This window comes from Balaenoptera musculus, chromosome 1, assembly GCF_009873245.2.
Source record: "Balaenoptera musculus isolate JJ_BM4_2016_0621 chromosome 1, mBalMus1.pri.v3, whole genome shotgun sequence".
In the NCBI taxonomy this organism is placed as follows: domain Eukaryota; kingdom Metazoa; phylum Chordata; class Mammalia; order Artiodactyla; family Balaenopteridae; genus Balaenoptera; species Balaenoptera musculus.
Window position 1 is genome coordinate 124,690,496 of NC_045785.1, and position 25,198 is coordinate 124,715,693.

The 25,198-nt window shown below is 39.7% G+C and overlaps 1 protein-coding gene across 1 annotated transcript in view; it reads right to left on the reverse strand.

Annotated features, from left to right (window-relative positions):
• DPT (dermatopontin) overlaps window positions 1-25,198 on the reverse strand; it is a 41,678-nt gene that overhangs the window by 4,054 nt on the left and 12,426 nt on the right. Inside the window, exons 2-3 of the mRNA XM_036868776.1 lie at window positions 15,351-15,476; window positions 714-821 (exon numbers count right to left, since the gene is read on the reverse strand). Of these exons, the coding sequence (XP_036724671.1) occupies window positions 714-821; window positions 15,351-15,476 (234 nt within the window). The remainder of the gene's footprint in view (window positions 1-713; window positions 822-15,350; window positions 15,477-25,198) is intronic.

The window sequence follows — 25,198 nt, forward strand, 5'->3', positions numbered from 1 at the left end:
ATTCATTTGCTGTGTAAAGTGATGATCACCTGACTAAAAGTAGACAGATCAACCTTTTAACACCTGAATTTATTCATATCTCTTTATGAGTAGGGAGAAGAATTTTTATTTTCTTCTTATTGTTTTGTTTTGATGTAGTCAATATTTGTGATAAGATTGGGAGCTGATTATGAGAGCAAACAGATTTAAAAAATTAGTGCCGTTTTCTTTTCCGTTATTTAAATTCTCCTTTTTTATTTCTAAACATGGTTGGTAAGTTTTGTGTGTTTCTCCCCTCCAGCCCCCTCTTCTTCTCTTCTCTCTCCCTTCCCACAACCCAAAGTGGGGACCATAGGGAGAAATGGCGTTGGAGAGGGTTCATCTTGACAGTGGGTACTCTTTCAATCATTTTTGTGCTCTCTTCCTAATGTTTGGTAAGGAAAAGTGCTCTTTGAAATTGAGTAAAGGGAAGAGCTTAGAACATCATGGAATACCAAGTTGGGAATTTCCTGCTCTGAGCAAGCTGGAACACAACCTCATCTGCAAGGGCGAGCTACTGCATGAAATGGGTTCAATTCCCATTTCTTTCCACTGTCCCATCAATCTCTCAGTTAATCTTAGACCAAGTAGGAAACTAAAATAGGGAAAACCCCAGATCAAGGTTCCTGCAGGTGTGATCCTTGTGTGGAGCTAATACCTGACCTCGCTAACCCTAGCCCATGGTGAAGGCTCACCTTTCCACTGAAGAGAAAGTGGTTGTTGCTCCTCGCATATAGTGATCATAATTGTAGGAAATCATGTCCATTTCCTCACCATAGTGGCCTGGATATTCTGTTGTCAGCCTATGTGGGAAGAACAAAAGGTTAGAGGAAAAAGATAAAACTATTATTGCTGGGGGCAAACAGGAGCAAACAAGAGACATACTATAAAGGAGAGATGGAGTTTGAACATTATGGGAGACCCAAACCAGAGCTGGATGGCCTCCACCAAGCCATTCCAGGCTGCAAAATGATGGACAGCTTCCTTGCACTTCTCATATTCCTTCTTGCCATTAAACTATACACTTAGTTTAAAAAAGATGTAGATAACTCCTCAGGCCTTGAGGAAATATTGATTAATATCAATAATAGTCCATTCCATTCAAGTCCACTAGAACCATGTTTTCAAACTGTGGATTGTGACTTAGTAGCAGATCGTGAAATCAATTTAATTGGTTAGTACCAGATGAACTTTAGAAAAAGAAGAAATAGAATAGAAAATATCAGAGACTGCATTGTACACACTAAAGATAAGTTCTTGGGTGTGTGCGTAAAAACTTTGTTTCAAGTATGTACGCATGTTTGTATTTATATGACGTTTGCATTGTATAATAGTTTAATATGCATTTTTTACTGTGAGTCATGATCAAAAAGGTATTTGAAAAATATTAAAGTAAAAGGTAAGCTGTACAAGGGTAGTCTTTACCTAGTCTGCCATTGTTTGGCACCTAAAACAGTTCCTGGTACCTAGTAAGTAATTGCTGAATAAATAAATAACCTTGGGAGAGTCATTTAATCTCAGTTTCCTGGTCTATAGCATAATGAAAGCTACCTTATAGGTTTGTCATTGGCACTAATACAAATATGTGTGACACGTGGTAGGAGTTGAATTATTAGGAGAAATTTTGTTTCTTCTTCCTCCTTCTCCTTTCCTTCTTTCTCCAAGATTAAGTCAATCCTGGGCCTCTCTCTGAATAGGTTCGTTGTGGTCCACCCTGGAATAAATCTAGAATTTCCTGGTTCTTATAAGGCTTCACCACTGGGGCTCTTCAGGACCAAAATAGTCCTTTCATTATGATACGTTCCCCAAAGTCTTCATCTGCACCCCCAAGGCTGCTTGGGAAACAAATAGTGAGTGTTAGTAATTTAATGTGATTTGGGGTCACAGGTCATTGTCTGTTGATGATAGAAAGATCTCTCTCTGTGTAGTCATAATACTGCAAGATTGTCATGAAACCTTAAAAAGATTGATTTATAAACTGGAAGGTCTCCCAAGAGAATATCAATGCTTAGATGCAGCAAGATCAATGGTTAGCTCAAGGTAACCTGGGTTAGCCAGAGCCCTAAAAATTCACTGTCTTTGTTCATAACCATTCCTTTTCCCACATTATGCAGTTGTCCTTGTTCTCTGATTTTTCTCTTCTCAAGACATAATTATGCTCTATCAGGATGCCAGACCCAACCTGGAGTGGGTTACATGTATTTCTGCTTAATGTTCATGAAAGGAAATAAGGCTAATGCAGAAGTCTATTTTGTGCTTCTAAAGAGACCCAGAACAAGGGCTTTCTCTTTCTAATGAAAATGTTAAATGACTCATAAGTGGACCTAATAGGTTGTCATTTGGATTCCATTGGTTTATGATCCCTGAGGATTCTAACAAGTGCTAGATTGAAGTTTACCCAAAGAAAGAGGGATTTGTTGAGAATGTTGATAATGCAAATTAGGATTAAAAGAGATGGAGTAGGAGGCGTTTTTCTTGCATCATGAAGCACAAAGTATTTTCCAGAACTTTTAGAGCATTCCTTAGATACAATGTATAAAAGTTAATTGCCAAACATTTTAATACCTGCTGAGGCAAAATCTACATAAGGTAATACTGCATTAGGCTAAATCCAATTGCCAAAACTATTGGAAATAATTAGGCTAGACTTTTATTTTTTAAGTCTTTACTGATCTACCTTCAGATGATTTGGATAGTTAAATACATTTGGAATAATTGGGAAAGAGGCTTGCATTTTAAAAAAATCATGACGTTTTAAGCTTCAAAGGGGGACAAAAGTCATCCAACGCTTTCTTCAACAAGCATTCCCTATTGCTTCATTTTTGGAGGTGACCAGACCAAAGGTCCTGCTGTTCAACTGGGAGGTTTCTCTGTGGGGGACTGCTGTTCAGTGAATTTCTAGAATGCCCTGGAGAAGGTATTATGCATGCTTATTTGTGTATTTCCATCTTGATCCCAGGCAAGTTTTTGTTTTTGCTTGACTTCTGGGGTTTGTTGTTGTTTTGTTTTGTTTTTCTTATAAAATCATGAGATAAAGTTTAGACTATCTTACAGAATCCTGGATTAAAGGGGCTAGGGAAGGAGTTTGGATATTGATAGAAATTATCCCTACTTTATGAAACTGAAAATACAGAGGGAGAAAGGCCCCTTTCCTCCCCTTTGGGAGGAAAGTGAACCTCCCAAACACCGTTCATAGAGGGGGCTGCTGTTTCAATACATTCCGGGATTCTGAATTTTAGAACCAGATAGACATGTCTCCATTTAGTTCATGATGACATCATGCACACACAAAATATTCTAATAAATGAAAGCCCTAGTAATGGCTCCTCAGAGGAAAAAAAGAATTTAAACTTTCAGAACTAGGTATTGGGACAAGGGCATAGGGACTTGTCAGGAAATTAAGAGACTACAAGGAAGCAGAAGATCAGGGTTTCATAAGCTATGGCAATGAGCTTCCAGAGGGAGAGAGGGGGAGAGTTCAGTGTGGTTCCAGATTCCTTGTGAATTACCAGGTCACTTCAGGAAGCTTTTTGGCAAAGCACACTTCATACTGAGCATTACCATACATTCCTAGACCAATTACAACAATCAAACAAGCCTTCAGCTTGGCAAGATGAAGGGAAAGGTCAGTCAGAAAGGTGTCTTTATTCAATTTACTGAAGTGAGTCTATTACTGAAGCTCTTCTATCAGGAGCCTTACATACCCCTTTACAAAGAAGTACGTATGTGTGTGTATGTGTTCCTCCTATCACTTTTGGATGAGTGACTATTGGGGTACAATTCCTCGCTTTACACTACTTTGTATGCCCTATGCAGGCAAGACGAGAGAGACAGAAAGTTGTTCCAAAGCTAAGTGAGAACTTGATAACATAGAACCACTTGTACAACTTCTTGTATGAGATAAGGTTGAAGGAGATGGAAAGAAATTAGTTATGAACTGAAGAGAGCCCATGCAAATGGAAGGGATTTTTAAGACTGATATAGGATTTTCTCGTCTAAAGTTATTCAAGCTCTGAAATTATCAGTAGATCCAACTAGAATCAATAAATGATTGCTCTCCAATACATTACCACAAACTGAACTGCAGCTGATAGATGGCATTCTCCTTCGCTGTGAGAATAGGACATATCACAGAGCTTACTCAGATATATGTTATCACATTCATTTTAAAAAGGGGAGTAGAGATAGAATTTAGTTAGATAAAGAGGACAATTTTACTTTTTGTCAGAGGTTTGCTTAAGAAATTATGCAGTTTTTAATAGTTAAAGGGTTTTGACTCTATTCTTTAACAGAAAGTGACTCAGTATAAGATTTTAACAAACTTCACCTTTATTATTGATTACTGAGACTTGAACATAAAATCAGACTTCATAGCACCAGCATCTATTTGTTACATTTCTGACCTGCTGGTAGGTAGGACAGCTGGATTATTTGGGATCATCCTAGAGGCTCCACTTTCAGGCCATGCACCCCACTGGAGTGCACATGAACAAATGGGGCCATGTCTCATGGCCCAAAGTCAGCTAGTGTCACATCCTCAACCTTATCCCACTTTGTGGGATGCCAGAGAGGCACACGCTACAGACTTCTACCATAAAAACTGGAAGAAAACTCAGCATTTACAAGTTAACAAACCAGAAAGGGGTACCTGAGGAAGCCATACTTGAGCATTTTTAAAGACAAGAGTAAACAATGTTTTCCATCCCATTTTTTAGAGCTCAGCCCATGCTCAAACAACATTTCAGAGAAGCTTCTTCTGGTCAGTCCAATCTCTAATTCTGTTTTGCTCCTATTTTCTCCACTTCCCAATTAGCACCTTATTTAAAATATCATATTCTAATGTTCTATTACTTGTTAGCACCACATATTTAGCATTTGATTAAAAACAAAATACTGTATAGCATCTTGTTTCATGATGATGATCAAAAGAGTGAACTCTTTGAGGGGTCATTGGTACATGGAAGTCATATACACCTTTATGATCTAGTTCAGCAGTGGGCATGGAGGAGAAATTCAACATTTATAGACTTGATGTGTTGAAGCTGGCCTACATTCTGCATCCAGCCAAAAAGAGGATACCCCTTTCTGACAGGCAAATCATTGAGAAATATCTTAAATAAACAGAATCTGTTTGTGATCAATCCTCTTGCATAATAAATGCTTTCCTAGGTAAGCTACAAGAAATGAGAAAACTTTAGGTTAGGCTAATTGGCCAGTGGCCTGGCATCCCCAATAGGTGCTGTATCAGAACCTGCTTGAATTATTTTTGCAAAAATGCAAAAAGTAAAACCCAATTGCACTTATGCATAAAGGAAAGCAACCTCAAGGGAACAGTCACCCTGGCTTCTCCTGCAAAGAGCTGGGGAAAGTGGTCAAGTGAGACTAAACGACTCTGTAGTCACCAAAGTGCCCTTCTCTGCAGAGAGACCCTGAACTCTGGGGGTATGAGAAAGAATGCAGTATGTTCATGCCTGTCCTCTTGTGGTGGATTTTGGAGATCTATATATCAAACAGTTCAAGTATGTATCACAACGTGGGGAACACAGTTCCAGAGATATCTGTGACTTAAATTAGAAGAGGAAAGTCCCTAAGTATTTTCCAAATTATTCGCTTAGAACTGAGTTTCCAGCTCACTGTCCAAGCTCAGGGCTGGTCAGCAAACACATTTGTTTTGATTCATGCTGGCTTTCACTGGCCACCTTATATCATGGTTGCCATGGTCCTGCAATCAGTGGGGGCAATTTCACCTGCAACATCTCCCCTTCAGCAAAAATAACCACTTTCTTCTCTGTTTTCACTACTAGATGCCTACTGTATTGTTACCTAATAATTCATCTGTCCAGGGCTTATTTCCTTATCAACACTCAGAGAGCTCAGTTCTCTGCAAAGAACATGGGATTGGGAAGCAGATAGACCTGTTGGAATTGAGTTCAGTACTTTGAACAAGTCACAATTTCTGCACCTCAATTCTCTGATCTGTGTCATAGTATCATGAGTCACATGCATAAGAAGTAAATGAGGCACAGGCCTCTTAGATAGCCTCATCCACCAGAGGGCAGCCAGCAGAAGCAAGGAGAATTACATTCCTGCAGCCTGTGGAAGGAAAACCACATTCACAGAAAGATAAACAAAATGAAAAGGCAGAGGACTATGTACCAGATGAAGGAACAAGATAAAACCCCAGAAAAACAACTAAATGAAGTGGAGACAAGCAACCTTCCAGAAAAAAAAAAAAATCAGAATAATGATAGTGAAGATGATCCAGGACCTTGGAAAAAGAATGGAGGAAAAGATCGAGAAGATGCAAGAAATATTTAAAAAAGATCTAGAAGGATTAAAGAAAAAACACCTAGAAAGAATTAAAGAACAAACAAACAGAGATGAACAATACAATAACTGAAATGAAAAATACACTATAATGAATCAATAGCAGAATAACTGAGGCAGAAGAACTTATAAGTGACCTGGAAGACAGAATGGTGGAATTCACTGCCATAGAACAGAATAAAGAAAAAAGAATGAAAAGAAATGAAGACAGCCTAAGAGACCTCTGGGACAACATTAAACACACCAACATTTGCATTATAGGGGTCCCAGAAAGAGAAGAAAGAGAGAAAGGACCTGAGAAAATATTTGAAGATATTATAGTCAAAAACTTCCCTAACAGGAGAAAGGAAATAGCCACCCAAGTCCAGGTAGCTCAGAGAGTCCCAGGCAGGATAAACCCAAGCAGAAACATGCAAAGATACATAGTAATCAAATTGACAAAAATTAAAGACAAAGAAAAATTATTAAAAGCAACAAGGGAAAAATGACAAATAACATAGAAGGGAACTCCCATAAGGTTAATAGCTGATTTTTCAGCAGAAACTCTACAAGCCAGAAGGGAGTGGCACAATACATTTAAAGTGATGAAAGGGAAGAACCTACAACCAAGATTACTCTACTCGGCAAGGATCACATTCAGATTCAATGGAGAAGTCAAAAGCTTTAAAGGCAACAAAAGCTAAGAGAATTCAGCACCACCAAACCAGCTCTACAACAAATGCTAAAGGAACTTCTCTAAGTGGGAAACAAGGAGAAGAAAAGGACCTACAAAAACAAACCCATAACAATTAAGAAAATGGTAATAGGCATATACATATCAATAATTACCTTAAACATGAATGGATTAAATGCTCCAACCAAAAGACACAGGATCACTGAATGGATACTAAAACAAGACCCACATATATGCTGTCTACAAGAGACCCACTTCAGACCTAGGGACACATACAGACTGAAAGTGAGGGGATAGAAAAAGATATTCCACGCCAATGGAAATCAAAAAAAAGCTGGAGTAGCAATACTCATATCAGATAAAATAGACTTTAAAATAAAGAATGTTACAAGAGACAAAGAAGGACACTACAGAATGACCAAGGGATCAATCCAAGAAGATATAACAATTATAAATATAGATGCACCCAACATAGGAGCACCTCAATACATAAGGCAACTGCTAACAGCTATAAAAGAGGAAATCGACAGTAACACAATAATAGTGGGGAACTTTAACACCTCACTTACACCAATGGACAGATCATCCAGACAGAAAATAAGGAAACACAGACTTTAAATGACACAATAGACCAGATAGATTTAATTGATATTTATAGGACATTCCATCCAAAAACAGCATATTACACTTTCTTCTCAAGTGAAAATGGAACATTCTCCAGGATAGATCACATCTTGGGTCATAAATCAAGCTTCAGTAAATTTAAGAAAATTGAGGGCTTCCCTGGTGGCGCAGTGGTTGAGAATCTGTCTGCCAATGCAGGGGACACGGGTTCGAGCCCTGGTCTGGGAAGATCCCACATGCCACGGAGCAGCTGGGCCCATGAGCCACAACTACTGAGCCTGCGCGTCTGGAGCCTGTGCCCCGCAATGGGAGGGGCCGCAATAGTGAAAGGCCCGCACACCGCGATGAAGAGCGGTCCCCGCACCGCGATGAAGAGTGGCCCCCGCTTGCCGCTACTAGAGAAAGCCCTCGCACGAACCGAAGACCCAACACAGCCAAAAATAAATAAATAAATAAATTAAAAAAAAAAAATTTGCTATAAAAAAAAAAAAAAAAGAAAATTGAAATCATATCAAGCATCTTTTCTGACCAGAACACTATGAGATTAGAAACAAATTACAGGGAAAAAACCGTAAAAAACCCACAAACACATGGATGCTAAACAATACGTTACTAAATAACCAAGAGATCACTGAATAAATCAAAACGGAAATTAAAAAATACCTAGAGACAAATGACAACAAAAACACGACAATCCAAAACCTATGGGATGCAGCAAAAGCAGTTCTAAGAGGGAAGTTTATAGCAATACAATCCTACCTCAAGAAACAAGAAAAATCTCAAATAAAAAATCTAACCTTATACCTAATAGAACTAGAGATAGAAGAACAAACAAAACCCAAAGATAGTAGAAGGAAAGAAATCATAAAGATCAGAGCAGAAATAAATGAAACAGAAACAAAGAAAACAATAGCAAAGATCAATACAACTAAAAACTAGTTCTTTGAAAAGATAAACACAATTGATAAACCTTTAGCCAGACTCATCAAGAAAAAGAGGGAGAGGACTCAAATCAATAAAATTAGAAATGAAAAAGGAGAAGTTACAATGGACACCGCACAAATAGAAAGCATCATGAGAGACTACTACAAGCAGCGCTATGCCAAAAAAATGGACAACGTGGAAGAAATAGACAAATTCTTAGAAAGGTGTAACCTTCCAAGTCTGAACCAGGAAGAAACAGAAAATATGAACAGACCAATCACAAGTAATGAAATTGAAACTGCGATTAAAAATCTTCCAACAAACAAGAGTCAAGGACCAGATGGCTTCACAGGTGTATTCCATTAAATATTTAGAGAAGAGCTAACACCCATCCTTCTCAAACTCTTCCAAAAAATTACAGAGGAAGGAACACTCCCAAACTCCGTCTACAAGGCCACCATCACACTGATACCAAAACCAGACAAAGATACTACAAAAAAAGAAAATTACATCCCAATGTCACTGATGAATATAGATGCAAAAATCCTCCACAAAATACTAGCAAACAGAATCCAACAACACATTAAAAGGATCATACTCCATGATCAAGGGGGATTTATCCCAAGGATACAAGGATTCGTCAATATATGCAAATAAATCAGTGTGATACACCATATTAACAACCTGAAGAATAAAACCATATGATCATCTCAATACATGCAGAAAAAGCTTTTGACAAAATTGAACATCCATTTATGATAAAATCTCTCCAGCAAGTGGGCATAGAGGGAACCTCCCTCAAGAGAATAAAGGCCGTATACGACAAACCCACAGCAAACATCATTCTCAATGGTGAAAAACTGAAACCATTTCCTCTAAGATCAGGAATGAGACAAGGAATTCCACTCTCACCACTATTATTCAACATAGTTTTGGAAGTCCTAGCCACCACAATCAGAGAAGAAAAAGAAATAAAAGGAATACAAATTGGAAAAGAAGAAGTAAAACTGTCACTGTTTGCAGATGACATGATACTATACATAGAAAATCCTAAAGATGCCACCAGAAAACTACTAGAGCTAATCAATGAATTTGGTAAAGTTGCAGGATACAAAATTAATGCACAGAAATCTCTTGCATTCCTATATACTAACAGCAAAAGATCAGAAAGAGAAATTAAGGAAACAATCCCGTTCACCACTGCAACAAAAAGAACAAAATCCCTAGGAATAAACCTACCTAAGGAGGTAAAACACCTGTACTCAGAAAACTATAAGACACAGATGAAAAAATCAAAGATGACACAAACAGTTGGAGAGATATACCATGTTCTTGGATTGGAAGAATCAATATTGTGAAAATGACTATAGTACCCAAATCAATCTACAGATTCAATGCAATCCCTACAAATTACTAATGGCATTTTTACAGAACTAGAACAAAAAATCTTAAAATTTATATGGAGACACAAAAGACCCCAAATAGCCAAAGCAATCTTAAGGGAAAATAACGGAGCTGGAGGAATCAGACTCCCTGACTTCAGACTAAACTACAAAGCTACAGTAATCAAGATAATATGGTACTGGCACAAAAACTGAAATATAGATGAATGGAATAGGATAGAAAGCCCACAGATAAACCCACACACCTCTGGTCAACTAATCTATGACAAAGGAGGCAAGGATATACAATGGAGAAATGACAGTCTCTTCAATAAGTGGTGCTGGGAAAGCTAGACAGCTATATGGAAAAGAATGAAATTAGAACACTACCTAACTCCAAACACAAAAATAAACTCCAAATTGATGAAAAACCTAAATGTAAGACTTGACACTCTAAAGCTCTTAGAGGAAAACATAGGAAGAACACTCTTTGACATAAATCACAGCAAGATCTTTTTTAATGCACTGCCAGAGTAATGGAAAAAAACCCCAAAATAAACAAATGAGACCTATTGAAACTTAAAACCTTTTGCAAAGCAAAGGAAAGTACAAACAAGATGAAAAGACAACCCTCAAAATGGTAGAAAATATTTGCAAATGAATCAACAAACAAAGGATTAATCTCCAAAATATATAAACAGCTCATGGAGCTCAATATTAAAAATACAAACAACCTAATCAAAAAATGGCGAGAAGACCTAAATAGACATTTGTCCAAAGAAGACATACAGATGGCCAAGAGGCACATGAAAAGCTGCTCAACATCACTAATTATTAGAGAAATGCAAATCAAAACTACAATGAGGTATCACCTCACACCAGTTAGAATGGGCATCATCAGAAAATCTACAAATGACAAATGCTGGAGAGGGTGTGGAGAAAAGGGAACCCTCTTGCACTGTTGGTGGGAATGTAAATTGATACAGCACTATGGAGAACAGTATGGAGGTTCCTTAAAAAACTAATAATAGAATTACCATATGATCCAGCAGTCCCACTACTGGGCATATACCCAGAGAAAACCATAATTCAAAAAGACACATACACCCTACTGTTCATTGCAGCTCTATTTACAATAGCTAGGTCATGAAAGCAACCTAAATGCCCATCGACAGATGAATGGATAAAGAAGATGTGGTACATATATACAATGGAATATTACTCAGATATAAAAAGGAACGAAATTGGGTCATTTGCAGATACGTGGATGGACCTATAGACTGTCATACAGAGTGAAGTAAGTCAGAAAGAGAAAAACAAATATCGTATATTAACGCATGTATGTGGAACCTAGAAAAATGATACAGATGAACCGGTTTGCAGGGTATAAATAGAGACACAGATGTAGAGAACAAACTTATGGACAGCAAGGCAGAAAGCGGGGGTGGTGGTGGTGGTGGGATGAATTGAGAGATTGGGATTGACATATATACACTAATATTTAAGAAATAACTAATAAAAGCCTGCTGTGTTAAAAAAATAAAATATAATTCAAAAAAAGTAAATGTGTTAACATGGTAGGTGCTCAATAAATAAAAATCATCATTATCATCATCATCGTGATCATCAGGAACTGAATCAAAGTCTATGAGTCGTACTTATTTTATATTCATTTGTATTCAGTCTGATTAAATGAATTCATGAATAGAAGAATGAATGATTCTTTCTAGAAAATAGTAAAGGGGAGCAGACTAGAGAGAACAAAATGACAAATTTGGTCTCAAATTGCGAGGTTTACTTTGTTCTAAAGTAGCAAGTAGGGCCTGGCCTTCATTACCCAATACTTACTAGACAACCAGCGACATCTCTGAAATTTCTGCTCTTGAAGTTTGAGCATAAGAAGGGAGGCAGCACTGATATGCATGCAGCAAACACATTTCTGTATTATAAATATGGCACAGTAATTACGATGGCCACCCCAACTGATGAAAGGTATGACTGATTTTGCTCAAGCTCAGAGGGGCCATTGTCTCCCAAAATGAGTGCTTTGTGCATCATGCAATGCCAGGCAATGGTTGGTCCAGGGCACCGAAGCATCTAAACTCAATGCAAGCTGCTTTAAATGTTAACATTCAGTCCTATTTCTCAAAGTGTGGGTGTCTCCATCTCTATAATAGCAGCTTCCCACCTGCTCAGAAGAACCAGTGTAGAAGCTGCCCTTCCTACCAGACCTCTGGGAACAGTTCTGCAGCAGGCATCTGAGCTGGGGTGGGGGTGACAGACGCCACAGAGGAGGTGCCTATGAGGTCATTCTTGTCCCTGCCACGATTTCATGGGAACAGTCACGCAGACACTATCCATCTTGTATTAAAATCTGAACAACGAGAGTAGGAGTTAAAGATTAGCTTTGATGGAGCGCTTTGGGGTAGACAGAGGAGAATATTCTGATGAACCGATTTTGTTGTTGTTGTTGTTAGCTAGAGCTATCTAGGAATTAAGAAAAACAATTCTGTGGCTATGACTTGAGCAGAAGGGAGAGGGGGACCAGGCAGTGGAAAATAGAATGCAACATCTGAGAGTCATAGAAACTCAAGGCTGAAGGAAAACTAATGGGTTATCTATGTTAATTCTGAGGAAGGACATTATTTTTTTGGTCAAAACATATTATCCAGTGAACCTGATGAAAGGTCACGAATCTGGAGAAGAACCATTTAGGAAAGGAAACACATGCTCAATTCAAAACTGTCGGTTCCTGGGACATATTCTACACCTGGACAGCCTTAGCATGCTGATGGGGGACAGCCTGGTGCATGGCATGCAGCCGCTGGAGCTGTTTGGAGACTGAGGAATTATTTCCAACAGTCTCTGAAAGGTTGTGGCTTCCTCAGTGACGTGTTTGTGGTTTGCAGACGAATGGACTAAGAATTAATTCTCACATATAAATAAATATGTGTAACATTTACATATGTATCCAATCCCAGTGGGGACCGGTGAGTGACGCCATGTCTGCATCTATCAGGAATTCGCTTTCTTGCCAGAGTTCAGTGATGCTGTATTATCTCATGAGAAACTGCAGAGACTGAAATGGGAGCAGCACCTTGGTTCCCACCAAACAAATAAATCCCACACTTATGTGAGAGTTGGTTGGATGATTTTTTTTTTTTTTTTCCTGTGCAGAGTGGTGCTATTCCTGAATCCCTAAAAGCTTGCAAGCACAGAGAGGATAGATGCTCACTTCTCAGTGTCAGGCTCTGTGCTGCAGAATGGCCTTCAAAGTGGGAAGAGAAAAATGTCCCCACCTACACATGTCCAGTTCCCTGGGAGGTGATTCAGGCTAGTTAAAGTGATGTAAGGGAAGGTTTCAAATAAGAGAGTTATCAGGAGTTTTCACTGTGGGAAGGTGTGGGAAAACAGTTCTCACTCCAAAGGGCTGTTAAAAGGGTCAAATAAAATGATGCACGTGAATGAAGTCCTTTTCCACTATAAAACATCATCATATCAATGTCAGGTTTCACCACTGTTACAGTTTCTATGCGCCTGTGATGTTTTGTTATTCATTCGAGAAATTTATTAAGGGCCTACTTTGTGCCAGGCAATATGCTGAGATGCTGAAGAAATATGACCTAATTCATGCCCTAGAGGTTTCATTCAATTTGGAAAAACATATACCGTCATGACTCAGGAAATTTAAGGATGCCACTAAAATGTCTAGACATACCAGTGGGATAGTGAGTCATGCACTGCTTACCATGGTGACACGGCAATCTCATTCTGCTGCTGCTCCAAGTGTCCCTTTGAAAAAGTACCATTTCCTTGACAACCGTGGTAGCTCTTAAATCTGACACCACGCAACCAGAAAGAGGTGCAGCCAAGTGAAGCCTTCCTTAGAGGGACCGCTTCTCAGTTGACTTGCTGTGTCTTTCTGAGTAATTCTCTCTTCTCTCCCCCCACCCTTTGGTTCTCCCAACCATCAGTGACATGTCTGGGTGATGTAGTGGGATGAGGAAGGGGGAGGTTGGGGTGGTGAAGGAAGATGGGCAGACCATTGCAGACCAAAGCCAAGGATAAATGTTGCTACCAGAGATTTGAATGTCTTGGGCAACTTAAGAAAAGTTGCACATCTCTATTTGTCAGTCTTTGATATCAAGACCTTGTACCTACCTACATAGCTCCATGTTCATTAACTTCCTAGCATCTTAATGATTGGTGGGCTCCTTCTACTCTACCCCAGCATGTGAAACCCCTTTGACCTTGGATTCAGGACCTTTCACAGTTATATCCTAAACCCTAGCCATGCCTGTTTGCCTGCTGTGGTGGAGTAAGAACAGCTTTCAGAGGCATTTTGGAAAGCTGGATGAGGTCCCTGCCCCATCAGATAGCTACTGATATCAGCTGACCTTGATATCTGAATTTACCATTTATCATTGCTTCAAACAGAAAAATGTTAAGAGTTTGGAGATGCATATCCCTAGAGACATTGTGCCCCACTTGGGTGTCTGTGGAGTAATGCTCTCTGGTTGCAGACACTAAGCATAACCCACAAGGCTGTTCTTCCAAGCATCACACTGTGGAGAGAGACATCATTTGAGTCAGCCAACCTTCAAATGTTGACACTTGGATTCCTTTGTCCAAAGCAGAAATGTCTGACTTGTTTGCAGACTGAAGAACTTGGGACAAGTTACTTTGTCAACATCCAGTGTAAGTTATCAGGGTAAATAAATATACACACATTCTCCTAGTCAACTCAAAGGCTAGGTCAGGGGATATTTGGCAACAGCACAGGGAGCCAGAAAGGAACAAACTTTCACAGACTGGAATTACATAGTTATCTAGAAAGCACTAGCCTCCTTTTTCAGTCTGTAATTATATACTATGTTTGCCACTCTGACCTGGAACAGGGTTGGCTTCTTCTAAAGAAGTCCCACAGGAAAACATACATTCCCAAATGGGTTCAGCAGCCTTGGATGTGATGAGTAGTTATTTTGATAGAGACAAAAGAGCACTGAAACAGGAGTCAGTACACTTCAGCTTAGAAGTGAACCCCCATGAAATAGCTGGGTGGTTTCAGGCAAGTCACATCCTTGCTCTATTCTGTTTGTTTCCTTTTCTGCCAAAAGAGGGGTATAGGAGCATTGGGTTGATGACCTGTAAGGTCTCTCCCAGTGTGCATATTATTCTGGCGTTTTCTTCCACCCATCCATCCATCCATCCATCCATCCATCCATCCATCCATCCATCCATCCCCTTCTATAGGCTAGATGCTATATTTAAAACTTGTTTGTGACAGCCCAGGTTTATTTGAAGCCGGAAACCTGGACCAGAGCACCGCCACCCCCCACCCCCCGCAAGCTTCCCTCCAGCCCCAGAAGCAGTGAGGAGTTGCATTTGGCTGCTAAACTCACCAGCAGGAATATGGGCATCTCTTGCTGTAGCGACAGCAGTAAAATTGCCACTCCCGATCCAGCACTGACTCGAAGTAGCGGCTCTGGAACCCTGCCACCAGTCCATTGTTGGAGCATGTCTGGTACCTGAAGAGAAGAGAACAAATCCAAGTAAACCAATGATGCACAAGTAGACCCCCCCTTTCCAAGATCCCAGCTCCCTCAGTTATTGAGTCATGCCACTCTTTCAATGACCTAGATTCCTTACAATTTATTCCATTTTTATGCAAATCATTAAAAAACGTTGTTTTACTGGTAGGAGTGATGTATACTCACCATTAAAGTTCAAATGGTTCACAGTCTTTCAACCGAAGGAAAATTGGGAAACTCTGCTCTTGTTAGACCTCTATGAATATATTGTTAGATGGAAGAATGCATAAATGAATGGATATAGAGGCATCTAGAATTTTTACAAATGCAATATTGTATTGTTCATGCCATTTAAAATAAAAGATAATATAATTCACATTACTTGAATTAAAATAAAAAGAATACAAAGAGAAGCTTTCACAAGACCTTCATAGAAGCATAAGCCTGGAGACTGAGCACAAAGATACTCAGCAGGCAAAGCCCAGATGGGCACAGCGATTTGTACAGGGTGACCCAGTACAGGCTGTGGGGAGCTGGGACCACAACCCCAAGTCCTCACAACTTATCCAGGAATCTTTCTATTGCCCACTAGACAGCAAGCTCTACGTGGTCAGGGAGTGTTTTGGTCAAAATTCTATCCCCAGTGCCCACTGTTGGTCCTGGCATATGGAGGCAGTCCTTACAGAGTGGTGACGGGCCACCTGAACTCCTCAAACATCCTCTAAGGGTCCCTTTCCTGTCCAAGCTGCTCAGTTCTAATTCTTCTAGTCCACAGACCCTCCCTGCAGTCACATGAATTTTCACTCTTTCATTCTGTCTGGGCTGCTGTTGATCTAGGAATCAGCCTGTTTCATCTTCACAGCACCTTTCTAGCTAAGCGTTGGCTTAGAACAGTGTTATCATTTCTCCCTTTGTTCCATCTCCTGTCCCACTTTCTCCCACTCCTTCCCCACATCCCGCCGGTGCCTTAAGGCTTGCTCCTTTTGCTGTGTTGATGAGATTGCTGTACTCCACCTGGCCACAGTGGGCTCCCACCTTGGGCAGAGTGAGAGCTTTCATAAAACCTTCCAAAGGAGGTCTTTAGCTACCTCTGCTTCTTTGTATTTTTACCCACCTGGCCATTGATCATGTTCCCTCTTATGAGTAAGCAGAGAAGGCAGTTGTCTCTGTGTCACGACCTGAAAGCTGCTGGAATATAACCCTGCTTTTCAAGGAAAGGTAAGTTTCCAGAAAATATAATAGATAAAGTAAGAATAAGTACCCAATGCTGATAGGTGAGAGGGACCTTGCTGACACACAAACTATAAAACCATCAGTGACTGGATTTCATTTCATTCTTTTTAATGATTGGAAATGATCTTCTGGATCTGACAAAACTAGATATTAAATATATTTCATGTCTGGTCAGAAAGCATCTGTACTTTTCATCATTTATTATTCATTTATTCATTTATGCTTATATATATTCAAACGTGTTTATTTATCCATTCATTCATTCATTCAACAAACTTGTACTCCCTCACTATTCTGTATCAATCACTGTGCTTCTGTGTTGAAAGAAGAATTGAGAGATGGGCTTGGTACTCGGTCACCATACAAACTGGCTTGAATTCCCTGTTCCCAGGACCTGTAAGAAGTTCTGACAGACCTTAGAAAGCTCAGCTGTAGGAGATCAATAGTGCAATTTATGACAAAAATTGTGACCTATGCCCTTTGATGATCTAATCTTCTTTGCTCTACCAGTGCTCACATCTCATCAGGATAATTACCACCTTGGAAAACACGTGGTACGTATCAGGAAGCCACACATTTGGAATGGACAACCAAGGTCTGAAGGGTAGCCTTGGGGACTGATCTTCCAGCATGGCCTTATTCTATCCTAATTCTAGCAATGCAAGTGAAAGCCAACTTCAACAGAAAGCTCTAAGAGTTGTAAACAAAGCTCATATGTGTCCAGAGAGAGATGGTGCAGCAAACTGGTGCTCTCTGTGATCTTCCTCCTTACCATCACTAAAATTATGCCTTACTCTAAAACAGCCTTTTCAGAACTGAGCCAGGCTGTGGTTTCCCTGGAGCTGTTGTTCCATTGTCTTGGTTTGTCCTGTGCACTCAGACTATCACGGGGATAGCATTCCCAGGGTGGTGAGTTCCCATAAGCAAAAATAAATGTAGCAAGATAAGCTGAATGGTTTCACGGGGTACCAGTTCTGAAGGCCATCCAAGTTCCATGAATTCTCCGCCGGCTGCCAGCCAGGCAGCTGACCCCATAGTCCTGTATGGGAAGTGTGTGTGTCACTCTCTCACACACCACCTCAGATAACACTGCCCTGTGAAGATTATTTGGACACTACAGGCCCAGGGCCTAAGAACATATGATGAAAGTTAGACAACCAAACAGAGCTCACCTCCCCCAGCTTCTGTCCCATTGCACTCACATTTTAGTAGAGTGAGCCTGCACTGGAGTTTGGCAGTACATGAGGCCAACACAATGAAATTATTCCTTCTAGAATTGGATTTTTGTAAGGGTACATTTTCACACTCATGTGAGAGCAGTATAGCAGGGTGGTTAAGAGCATAGGCTATGTTGCTGGACTGGTGCTCCAACCATTTCTGACTGTGTCACCTTTGACAGGCTTCAGACCCTCTAATGGTCTCAGTTTCCTCATCTGTAAAATGGGCATAATAACAGTATGTACTTATTAAAGTTATTGTGAAGACCAAATAAGGCTATGTACATACAACTCTGGGGATAGTGTCTATTAATGATTAATAAATTACTTACTATTGTCATCATACTTTCATTTAGTCCACACGGCACTTGTGAGTATACTCTGTGAAATCTGCCCTTGGCTTCCCAGTCTCCATCAGTGGAAAGCTGGTGGACTCATATGTGTTCCTTGAACTGCTGTTTCCCTAAAACAAAGCTCACAGCAGTCGACTGTCTTAGTCGTTGACACACCCACTTTGCAGCATAGATATTTGAGTATGACTTATTGCCCCCAATAGATGGTAAAGTCCTTGAAGGAGAAAGATCACTTAATCTTCAATTTGAATTCCCCACAGTGCCTGACAATGGGGTCCAGCAAATGTTTGATGGAAGAATGAATGAACAAATGAATGATCAGGGCATCTTCCATTATCAGAGGCAGAATGGACTTTTAAGAGCCTGTCATTCAAATCCAGGAAGGGCCCTGAAACTCCCTCCGAGTAGTTCTCAGGAACTCACGTGAGCGATCCATCTTCCCACTTCCACCTTCTCTTTCAGGAACAAAGCCTACTCCAGGACGGGGGTGCAAAATGAATGTAGCTTTAGGCATTCCTCTCCCTTTCAATCACCTTTTTAAAAAGTACCTTATTTAATAAGACTCACCTAAACATTTGGCCACAAACTGCAGGATTGCAAACACAGGAGCCAGGCAGGTGAGAAAGGGAATGAGGGCAGCCTGTCAATGGGAGTGGCAGGGGAAGTTCGAGAAAACTTGAATCATTAAAGTGATTCAGATTCAATTTTTAAAAAAGGTTGATGGTGAAAGGACATTCCTGAGGATCTGCTTTACTTCCCAGCACTTGGTTGTTGCTCCTGAATGGTCCACAGAAAAGAGTTTGAGCCCAAGACTGCAGCTTTCCTGGTGAACAGTGACAGGACCCCAGCTGAGCCCTAGGCACAGACTCCCTGAGAACATTCCCTCAGAGTCTGAGGACCCTGGGCTGTCCTCATTCAGGACTCTCTCCTCTCCATTTGAAAAGACATATTTTCTTTCTTATCATCCCTTTGAAGCCTGGAGGCTAAGTTTCACAAACTGGAGCACTGTTAGCTATGATCCACCTGACACTAGAAACTTTCTAGAAGGAAAATCAGCAGGCAGTTACTCCTCCTCTGACAATAGTCATGGATCTTTTCTGAGAAAGTGGTCTTTCTGAAAGTGGTTTCTCTCAGGGCCTTCACCCTGAAAGCAAAGACAAAACCTTCTCCTGTGTCCACAGTAGCAAAACATGGAAGCAATAGGATGCAAGGGAAAGAGCCCTTGTTGAGGAATCAGCAGACATGAGTTCTGGTCCTAGCCATGACCTTCACATGCTGTGCGGAGCCTCATCTAAGTCACTGTGAGGATGAAATAAAATGATGCCTGCAAAAATCTTGGCGAAGATAGAAACAGGAAGATCCAGGATCCAAACTCAGATTTTTCTGAAGCCAAAGCTCCTGTTCATGAACTTTCAGGGAGCACAAAATGCTGCTCCAGGACTGTCATTCTGCTTCTGGTCCAATCTCCAGCCAGGCTTTCTCACTGTTTTTTGTGTTCTTCATTGGGTCCAGGGCTGTTGGTCAGGCCCAATGATGGAGGCCAGGACTGGAAGGTGTGCACATATCTGGTTTTGCTGGTGAACTCCTCTGTGAAGTTTTAGTCTCTCCTTCCAGTCTCTGCTGGTCTCAGTCCCAACTCAAAGAAAGTCCAAACTCTTAGCAAGTTGGGGGTGGCATTGGGTTGAGCAGAGAACAGGGTAAAGGAAAGCAACACTATCTTGGTTAAGAGCTTTTACAATCCCATCAAATAGATGGGCTGGTTGTGCTGGTATCTTTCTTCCAGCTCTATAAACATACAGACGTGTTTCCAGGACTGCTAGCCAGTCTTCAGCTCCATGGCAATTATGGAATAAGAGCAGCTTTGATCATCATCCAGGCTGGTGGCTACTCCATGTGACGGGAGACCATGTGGCAAAGCTCTTACTCCCCAGTGTTTCTCTCCCAACCCAGCTTGATGAGGGTTTAAATTCCACCAAGGGAGACTCATTCTTTTAGAGTAAAGTTTGATTCCTGTAAATTCTATTTTCCCCAGAATAATCCTTTGAGTTCCTATCAGACATTTATAACATGGGTCACAGAGTTTCAGAATGTTTGTTAAGTCTTTCAACAAATAGTCATTAGAACCTACTCTATGTCTGGTGCTGTACTTGGTCTGCAATCCTTTCCAGACAACTGTGCCAGTAAGAGACACCACAACAATACAGATATTGGAGAGAAGAAGTAGATTGGTACTAAAGACAGAGAAGAGAAACAAGAGACAGGCTTGGGATGGTGGGGCAGTGAAATGGCAAGGGGCAGAGGCAAACCAGTTTGGGAGCAAGTTTGCCTATGTAAAGGAGCTTTAAAAGTTCTGGATTTCTCTCTTAAGCCCCAACAGAATGACTCCATTCTCCATCTTGTCCTTTCTGCTGACATTTATACCTACTTCCACAAAATGGAGATAACAATTTCTACCCTGATAGTATTACATGAAGATTAAAGAGATGCTATATGTCAAGTGTCTACCCCAGAGCATAGCACAAAGTTTATTATGAAAGGGCAGGAAAGGAGCTCTCCCAGAGATCTCCGTCTGAACACTAAGACTGAGCTCCACCCAAAAGCAAGCAAACTCCAGTGCTGGAAGCCCAATGCCAAACAACTAGCAAGACGGAAACACAACACCACCCATTAGCAGAGAAGCTGTCTAAAATCACAATAAGGTCACAGACTCCCCAAAACACACCACCAGACACAGTCCTGCCCACCAGAAAGACAAGATCCAGCCTCATCCACAAGAACACAGGCACCAGTCCCATCCACCAGCAAGCCTACACAACCTACTGAACCAACCTTGCCCACTAGGGGAAGACACCAAAAACAACAGGAACTATGAACCTACAGCCTGTGAAAAGGAGACCCAAAAGACATTAGGTTAAACAAAATGAGAAGAAAGAGAAATATGCAGCAGATGAAGGAGCAAGATAAAAACCCACCAGACCAAACAAATGACGAGGAAATAGGCAGTCTACCTGGAAAAGAATTCAGAGTAATGATAGTAAAGATGCTCCAAAATCTTGGAAATAGAATGGAGAAAATACGAGACATGTTTAACAAGGACCTAGAAGAACTAAAGAGCAAACAAACAGAGATGAACAACACAATAAATGAAACTAAAAATTCTCTAGAAGGAATCAATAGCAGAATAACTGAGGCAGAAGAATGGATAAGGGACCCAGAAGATAAAATAGTGGAAATAACTACCACAGAGCAGAATAAAGAAAAAAGAATGAGAAGAATTGAGGGCAGTCTCTGAGACCTCGGGGACAACACTAAACACACCAACATTCAAATTATAGGGGTCCCAGAAGAAGAAGAGAAAAAGAAAGGGACAGAGAAAATATTTGAAGAGATTACAGTAGAAAACTTCCCTAACATGGGAAAGGAAATAAGAATCCAAGTCCAGGAAGCACAGAGAGTCCCATACAGGATAAATCCAAGAAGAAACATGCCAAGACACATAAAATCAAACCATCAAAAATTAAATACAAAGAAAAAATAGTAAAGGCAGCAAGGGAAAAGAAACAAATAACATACAGGGGAATCCCCACAAGGTTAACAGCTGACCTTTCAGCAGAAACTCTGCAAACCAGAAGGGAATGGCAGGACATATTTAAAGTGATGAAAGGGAAATACCTACAACCAAGATTACTCTACCCAGCAAGGATCTCATTCAGATTCAACAGAGAAACGAAAACCGTTAGAGACAAGCAAAAGCTAAGAGAATTCAGCACCACCATCCAGCTTTATAACAAATGCTAAAGGAACTTCTCTAGGCAGGAAACACAAGAGAAGGAAAAGACCTACAAAAACAAACCTAAAACAATTAAGAAAATGGTAATAGGAACATACATTTTGATAATTACCTTAAATGTAAATGGATTAAATACTCCAACCAAAAGACATAGACTGGCTGAATGTATACAAAAATATGACCTGTATATATGATGTCTACAAGAGACCCACTTCAGACCTAGGGATACATACAAACTGAAAGTGAGGGGATGGAAAACGATATTCCATGCAAATGGAAATCAAAAGAAAGCTGGCATAGCAATTCTCATATCAGACAACGTAGACTTTAAAATAAAGACTATTACAAGAGACAAAGAAGGACAATACATAATGATCAAGGGATCAATCCAAGAAGAAGATATAACAATTGCAAATATTTATGCACCCAATATAGGAGCAAATCAATGCATAAGGCAAATGCTAACAGCCATAAAAGAGGAAATTGACAGTAACACAATCATAGTAGGGGACTTTAACACCCCACTTTCACCAATGGACAGATCATCCAAAATAAAATAAGTAAGGAAACACAAGCTTTAAATGACACATTAAACAAGATGGACTTAATTAATATTTATAGGATATTCCATACAAAAACAACAGAATACACTTTCTTCTCAAGTGCTCATGGAACATTCTCCAGGATATATCATATATTGGGTCACAAATCAAGCCTCAGTAAATGTAAGAAAACTGAAATCGTATCAAGCATTTTTTCCGACCACAATGCTATGAGACTAGATATCAATTACAGGAAAAAAAATGTAAAAAAATACAAACAGATGCAGGCTAAACAATACATTACTAAATAACCAAGAGATCACTGAAGAAAGCAAAGAGGAAATCAAAAAATACCTAGAAACAAATGACAATGAAAGCATGGCAACCCAAAACCTATGGGATGCAGCAAAAGCAGTTCTAAGAGGGAAGTTTGTAGCAATACAATCCTACCTCAAGAAACAATAAAAATCTCAAATAAACAACGTAACCTTTCACCTAAAGCAATTAGAGAAAGAAGAACAAAAAAACCCCCAAAGTTAGCTGAAGTAAAGAAATCATAAAGATCAGATCAGAAATAAATGAAAACAAAATGAAGGAAGCAATAGCAAAGATCAATAAAACTAAAAACTTGTTCTTTGAGAAGATAAACAAAATTGATAAACCATTAGCCAGACTCATCACAAAAAAGAGGGAGAAGACTCAAATCAACAGAATTAGAAATGAAAAAGGAGAAGTAACAACTGACACTGCAGAAATAGAAAGGATCATGAGAGATTAGCACATGCAACTATATGCTAATAAAATGGACAACCTGGAAGAAATGGACAAATTCTTAGAAAAGCATCTTCCGAGACTGAAACAGGAAGAGCTAGAAAATATAAACAGACCAATCACAAGTACTGAAATTGAAATTGTGATTAAAAATCTTCCAACAAACAAAAGCCCAGGACCAGCTGTCTTCACAGGCGATTCTATCAGACATTTAGAGAAGAGCTGACACCTATCCTTCTCAAACTCTTCCAAAATATAGCAGAGGGAGGAACACTCCCAAAACCATTCTATGAGGCCACCATCACCCTGATACCAAAACCAGACAAAGTTGTCACAATAAAAGAGAACTACAGGCCAATATCACTGATGAATATAGATGCAATAATCCTCACCAAAATACTAGCAAACAGAATCCAATAGCGCATTAACAGGATCATACACCATGATCAAGTGGGATTTATCCCAGGAATGCAAGGATCCTTCAATATACGCAAATCAAACAATGCGATAAACCATATTAACAAACTGAAAGGTAAAAACCATATGATAATCTCAATAGATGTGGAAAGAACTTTCAACAAAATTCAACACCCATTTATGATAAAAACTCTCTAGATAGTAGGCATAGAGGGAACCTACCTCAACATGATAAAGGCCATATATGACAAACCCACAGCCAACATCATTCTCAATGGGGAAAACCTGAAACCATTTCCTCTAAGATCAGGAACAAGACAAAGTTACCCACTCTCCCCACTATTATTCAACATGGTTTTGGAAGTTTTAGCCACAGCAATCAGAGAAGAAAAAGAAATAAAAGGAATCCAAATCAGAAAAGAAGAAGTAAAGCTGTCACTGTTTGCAGGTGACATGATACTAGACATAGATAATCCTAAAGATGCTACCAGAAAACTACCAGAGCTAATCAATGAATTTGGTAAAGTAGCAGGATACAAAATTAATGCACAGAAATCCCTTGCATTCCTATACACTAATGATGAAAAATGTGAAAGAGAAATTAAGGAAACAGTCCCATTCACCATCGCAACAAAAAGAATAAAATACCTAGGAATAAACCTACCTAAGGAGACAAAAGACCTGTATGCAGAAAACTATAAGACACTGATGGAAGAAATTAAAGATGATACAAACAGATGGAGTGATATACCATATTCATGGATTGGAAGAATAAACATTGTGAAAATGACTCTACTACCCAAAGCAATCTATAGATTCAATGCAATCCCTATCAAATTACCAATGGCATTTTTTACAGAACTAGAACAAAAAATCTTAAAATTTGTATGGAGACACCAAAGACCCTGAATAGCCAAAGCAATCTTGAGAAAGAAAAATGCAGCTGGAGGAATCAGGTTCCCTGACCTCAGACTATACTACAAAGCTACAGTAATCAAGACAGTATGGTACTGGCACAAAAACAGAAATATAGATCAATGGAACAGGATAGAAAGCCCAGAGATAAACCCACCCACATATGGTCACCTTATCTTTGATAAAGGAGGCAAGAATATACAATGGAGAAATGACATCCTCTTCAATAAGTGGTGCTGGGAAAACTGGACAGCTACATATAAAAGAATAAAATTAGAACACTTCCTAACACCATACACAAAAGTAAACTCAAAATGGATTAAAGTCCTAAATATAAGGCCAGACACTATAAAACTCTTAGAGGGAAACATAGGCAGAACACTCTATGACATATATCACAGCAAGATCCTTTTTGACCCACCTCCTGGAGAAATGGAAATAAAAACAAAAATAAACAAATGGTACCTAATGAAACTTAAAA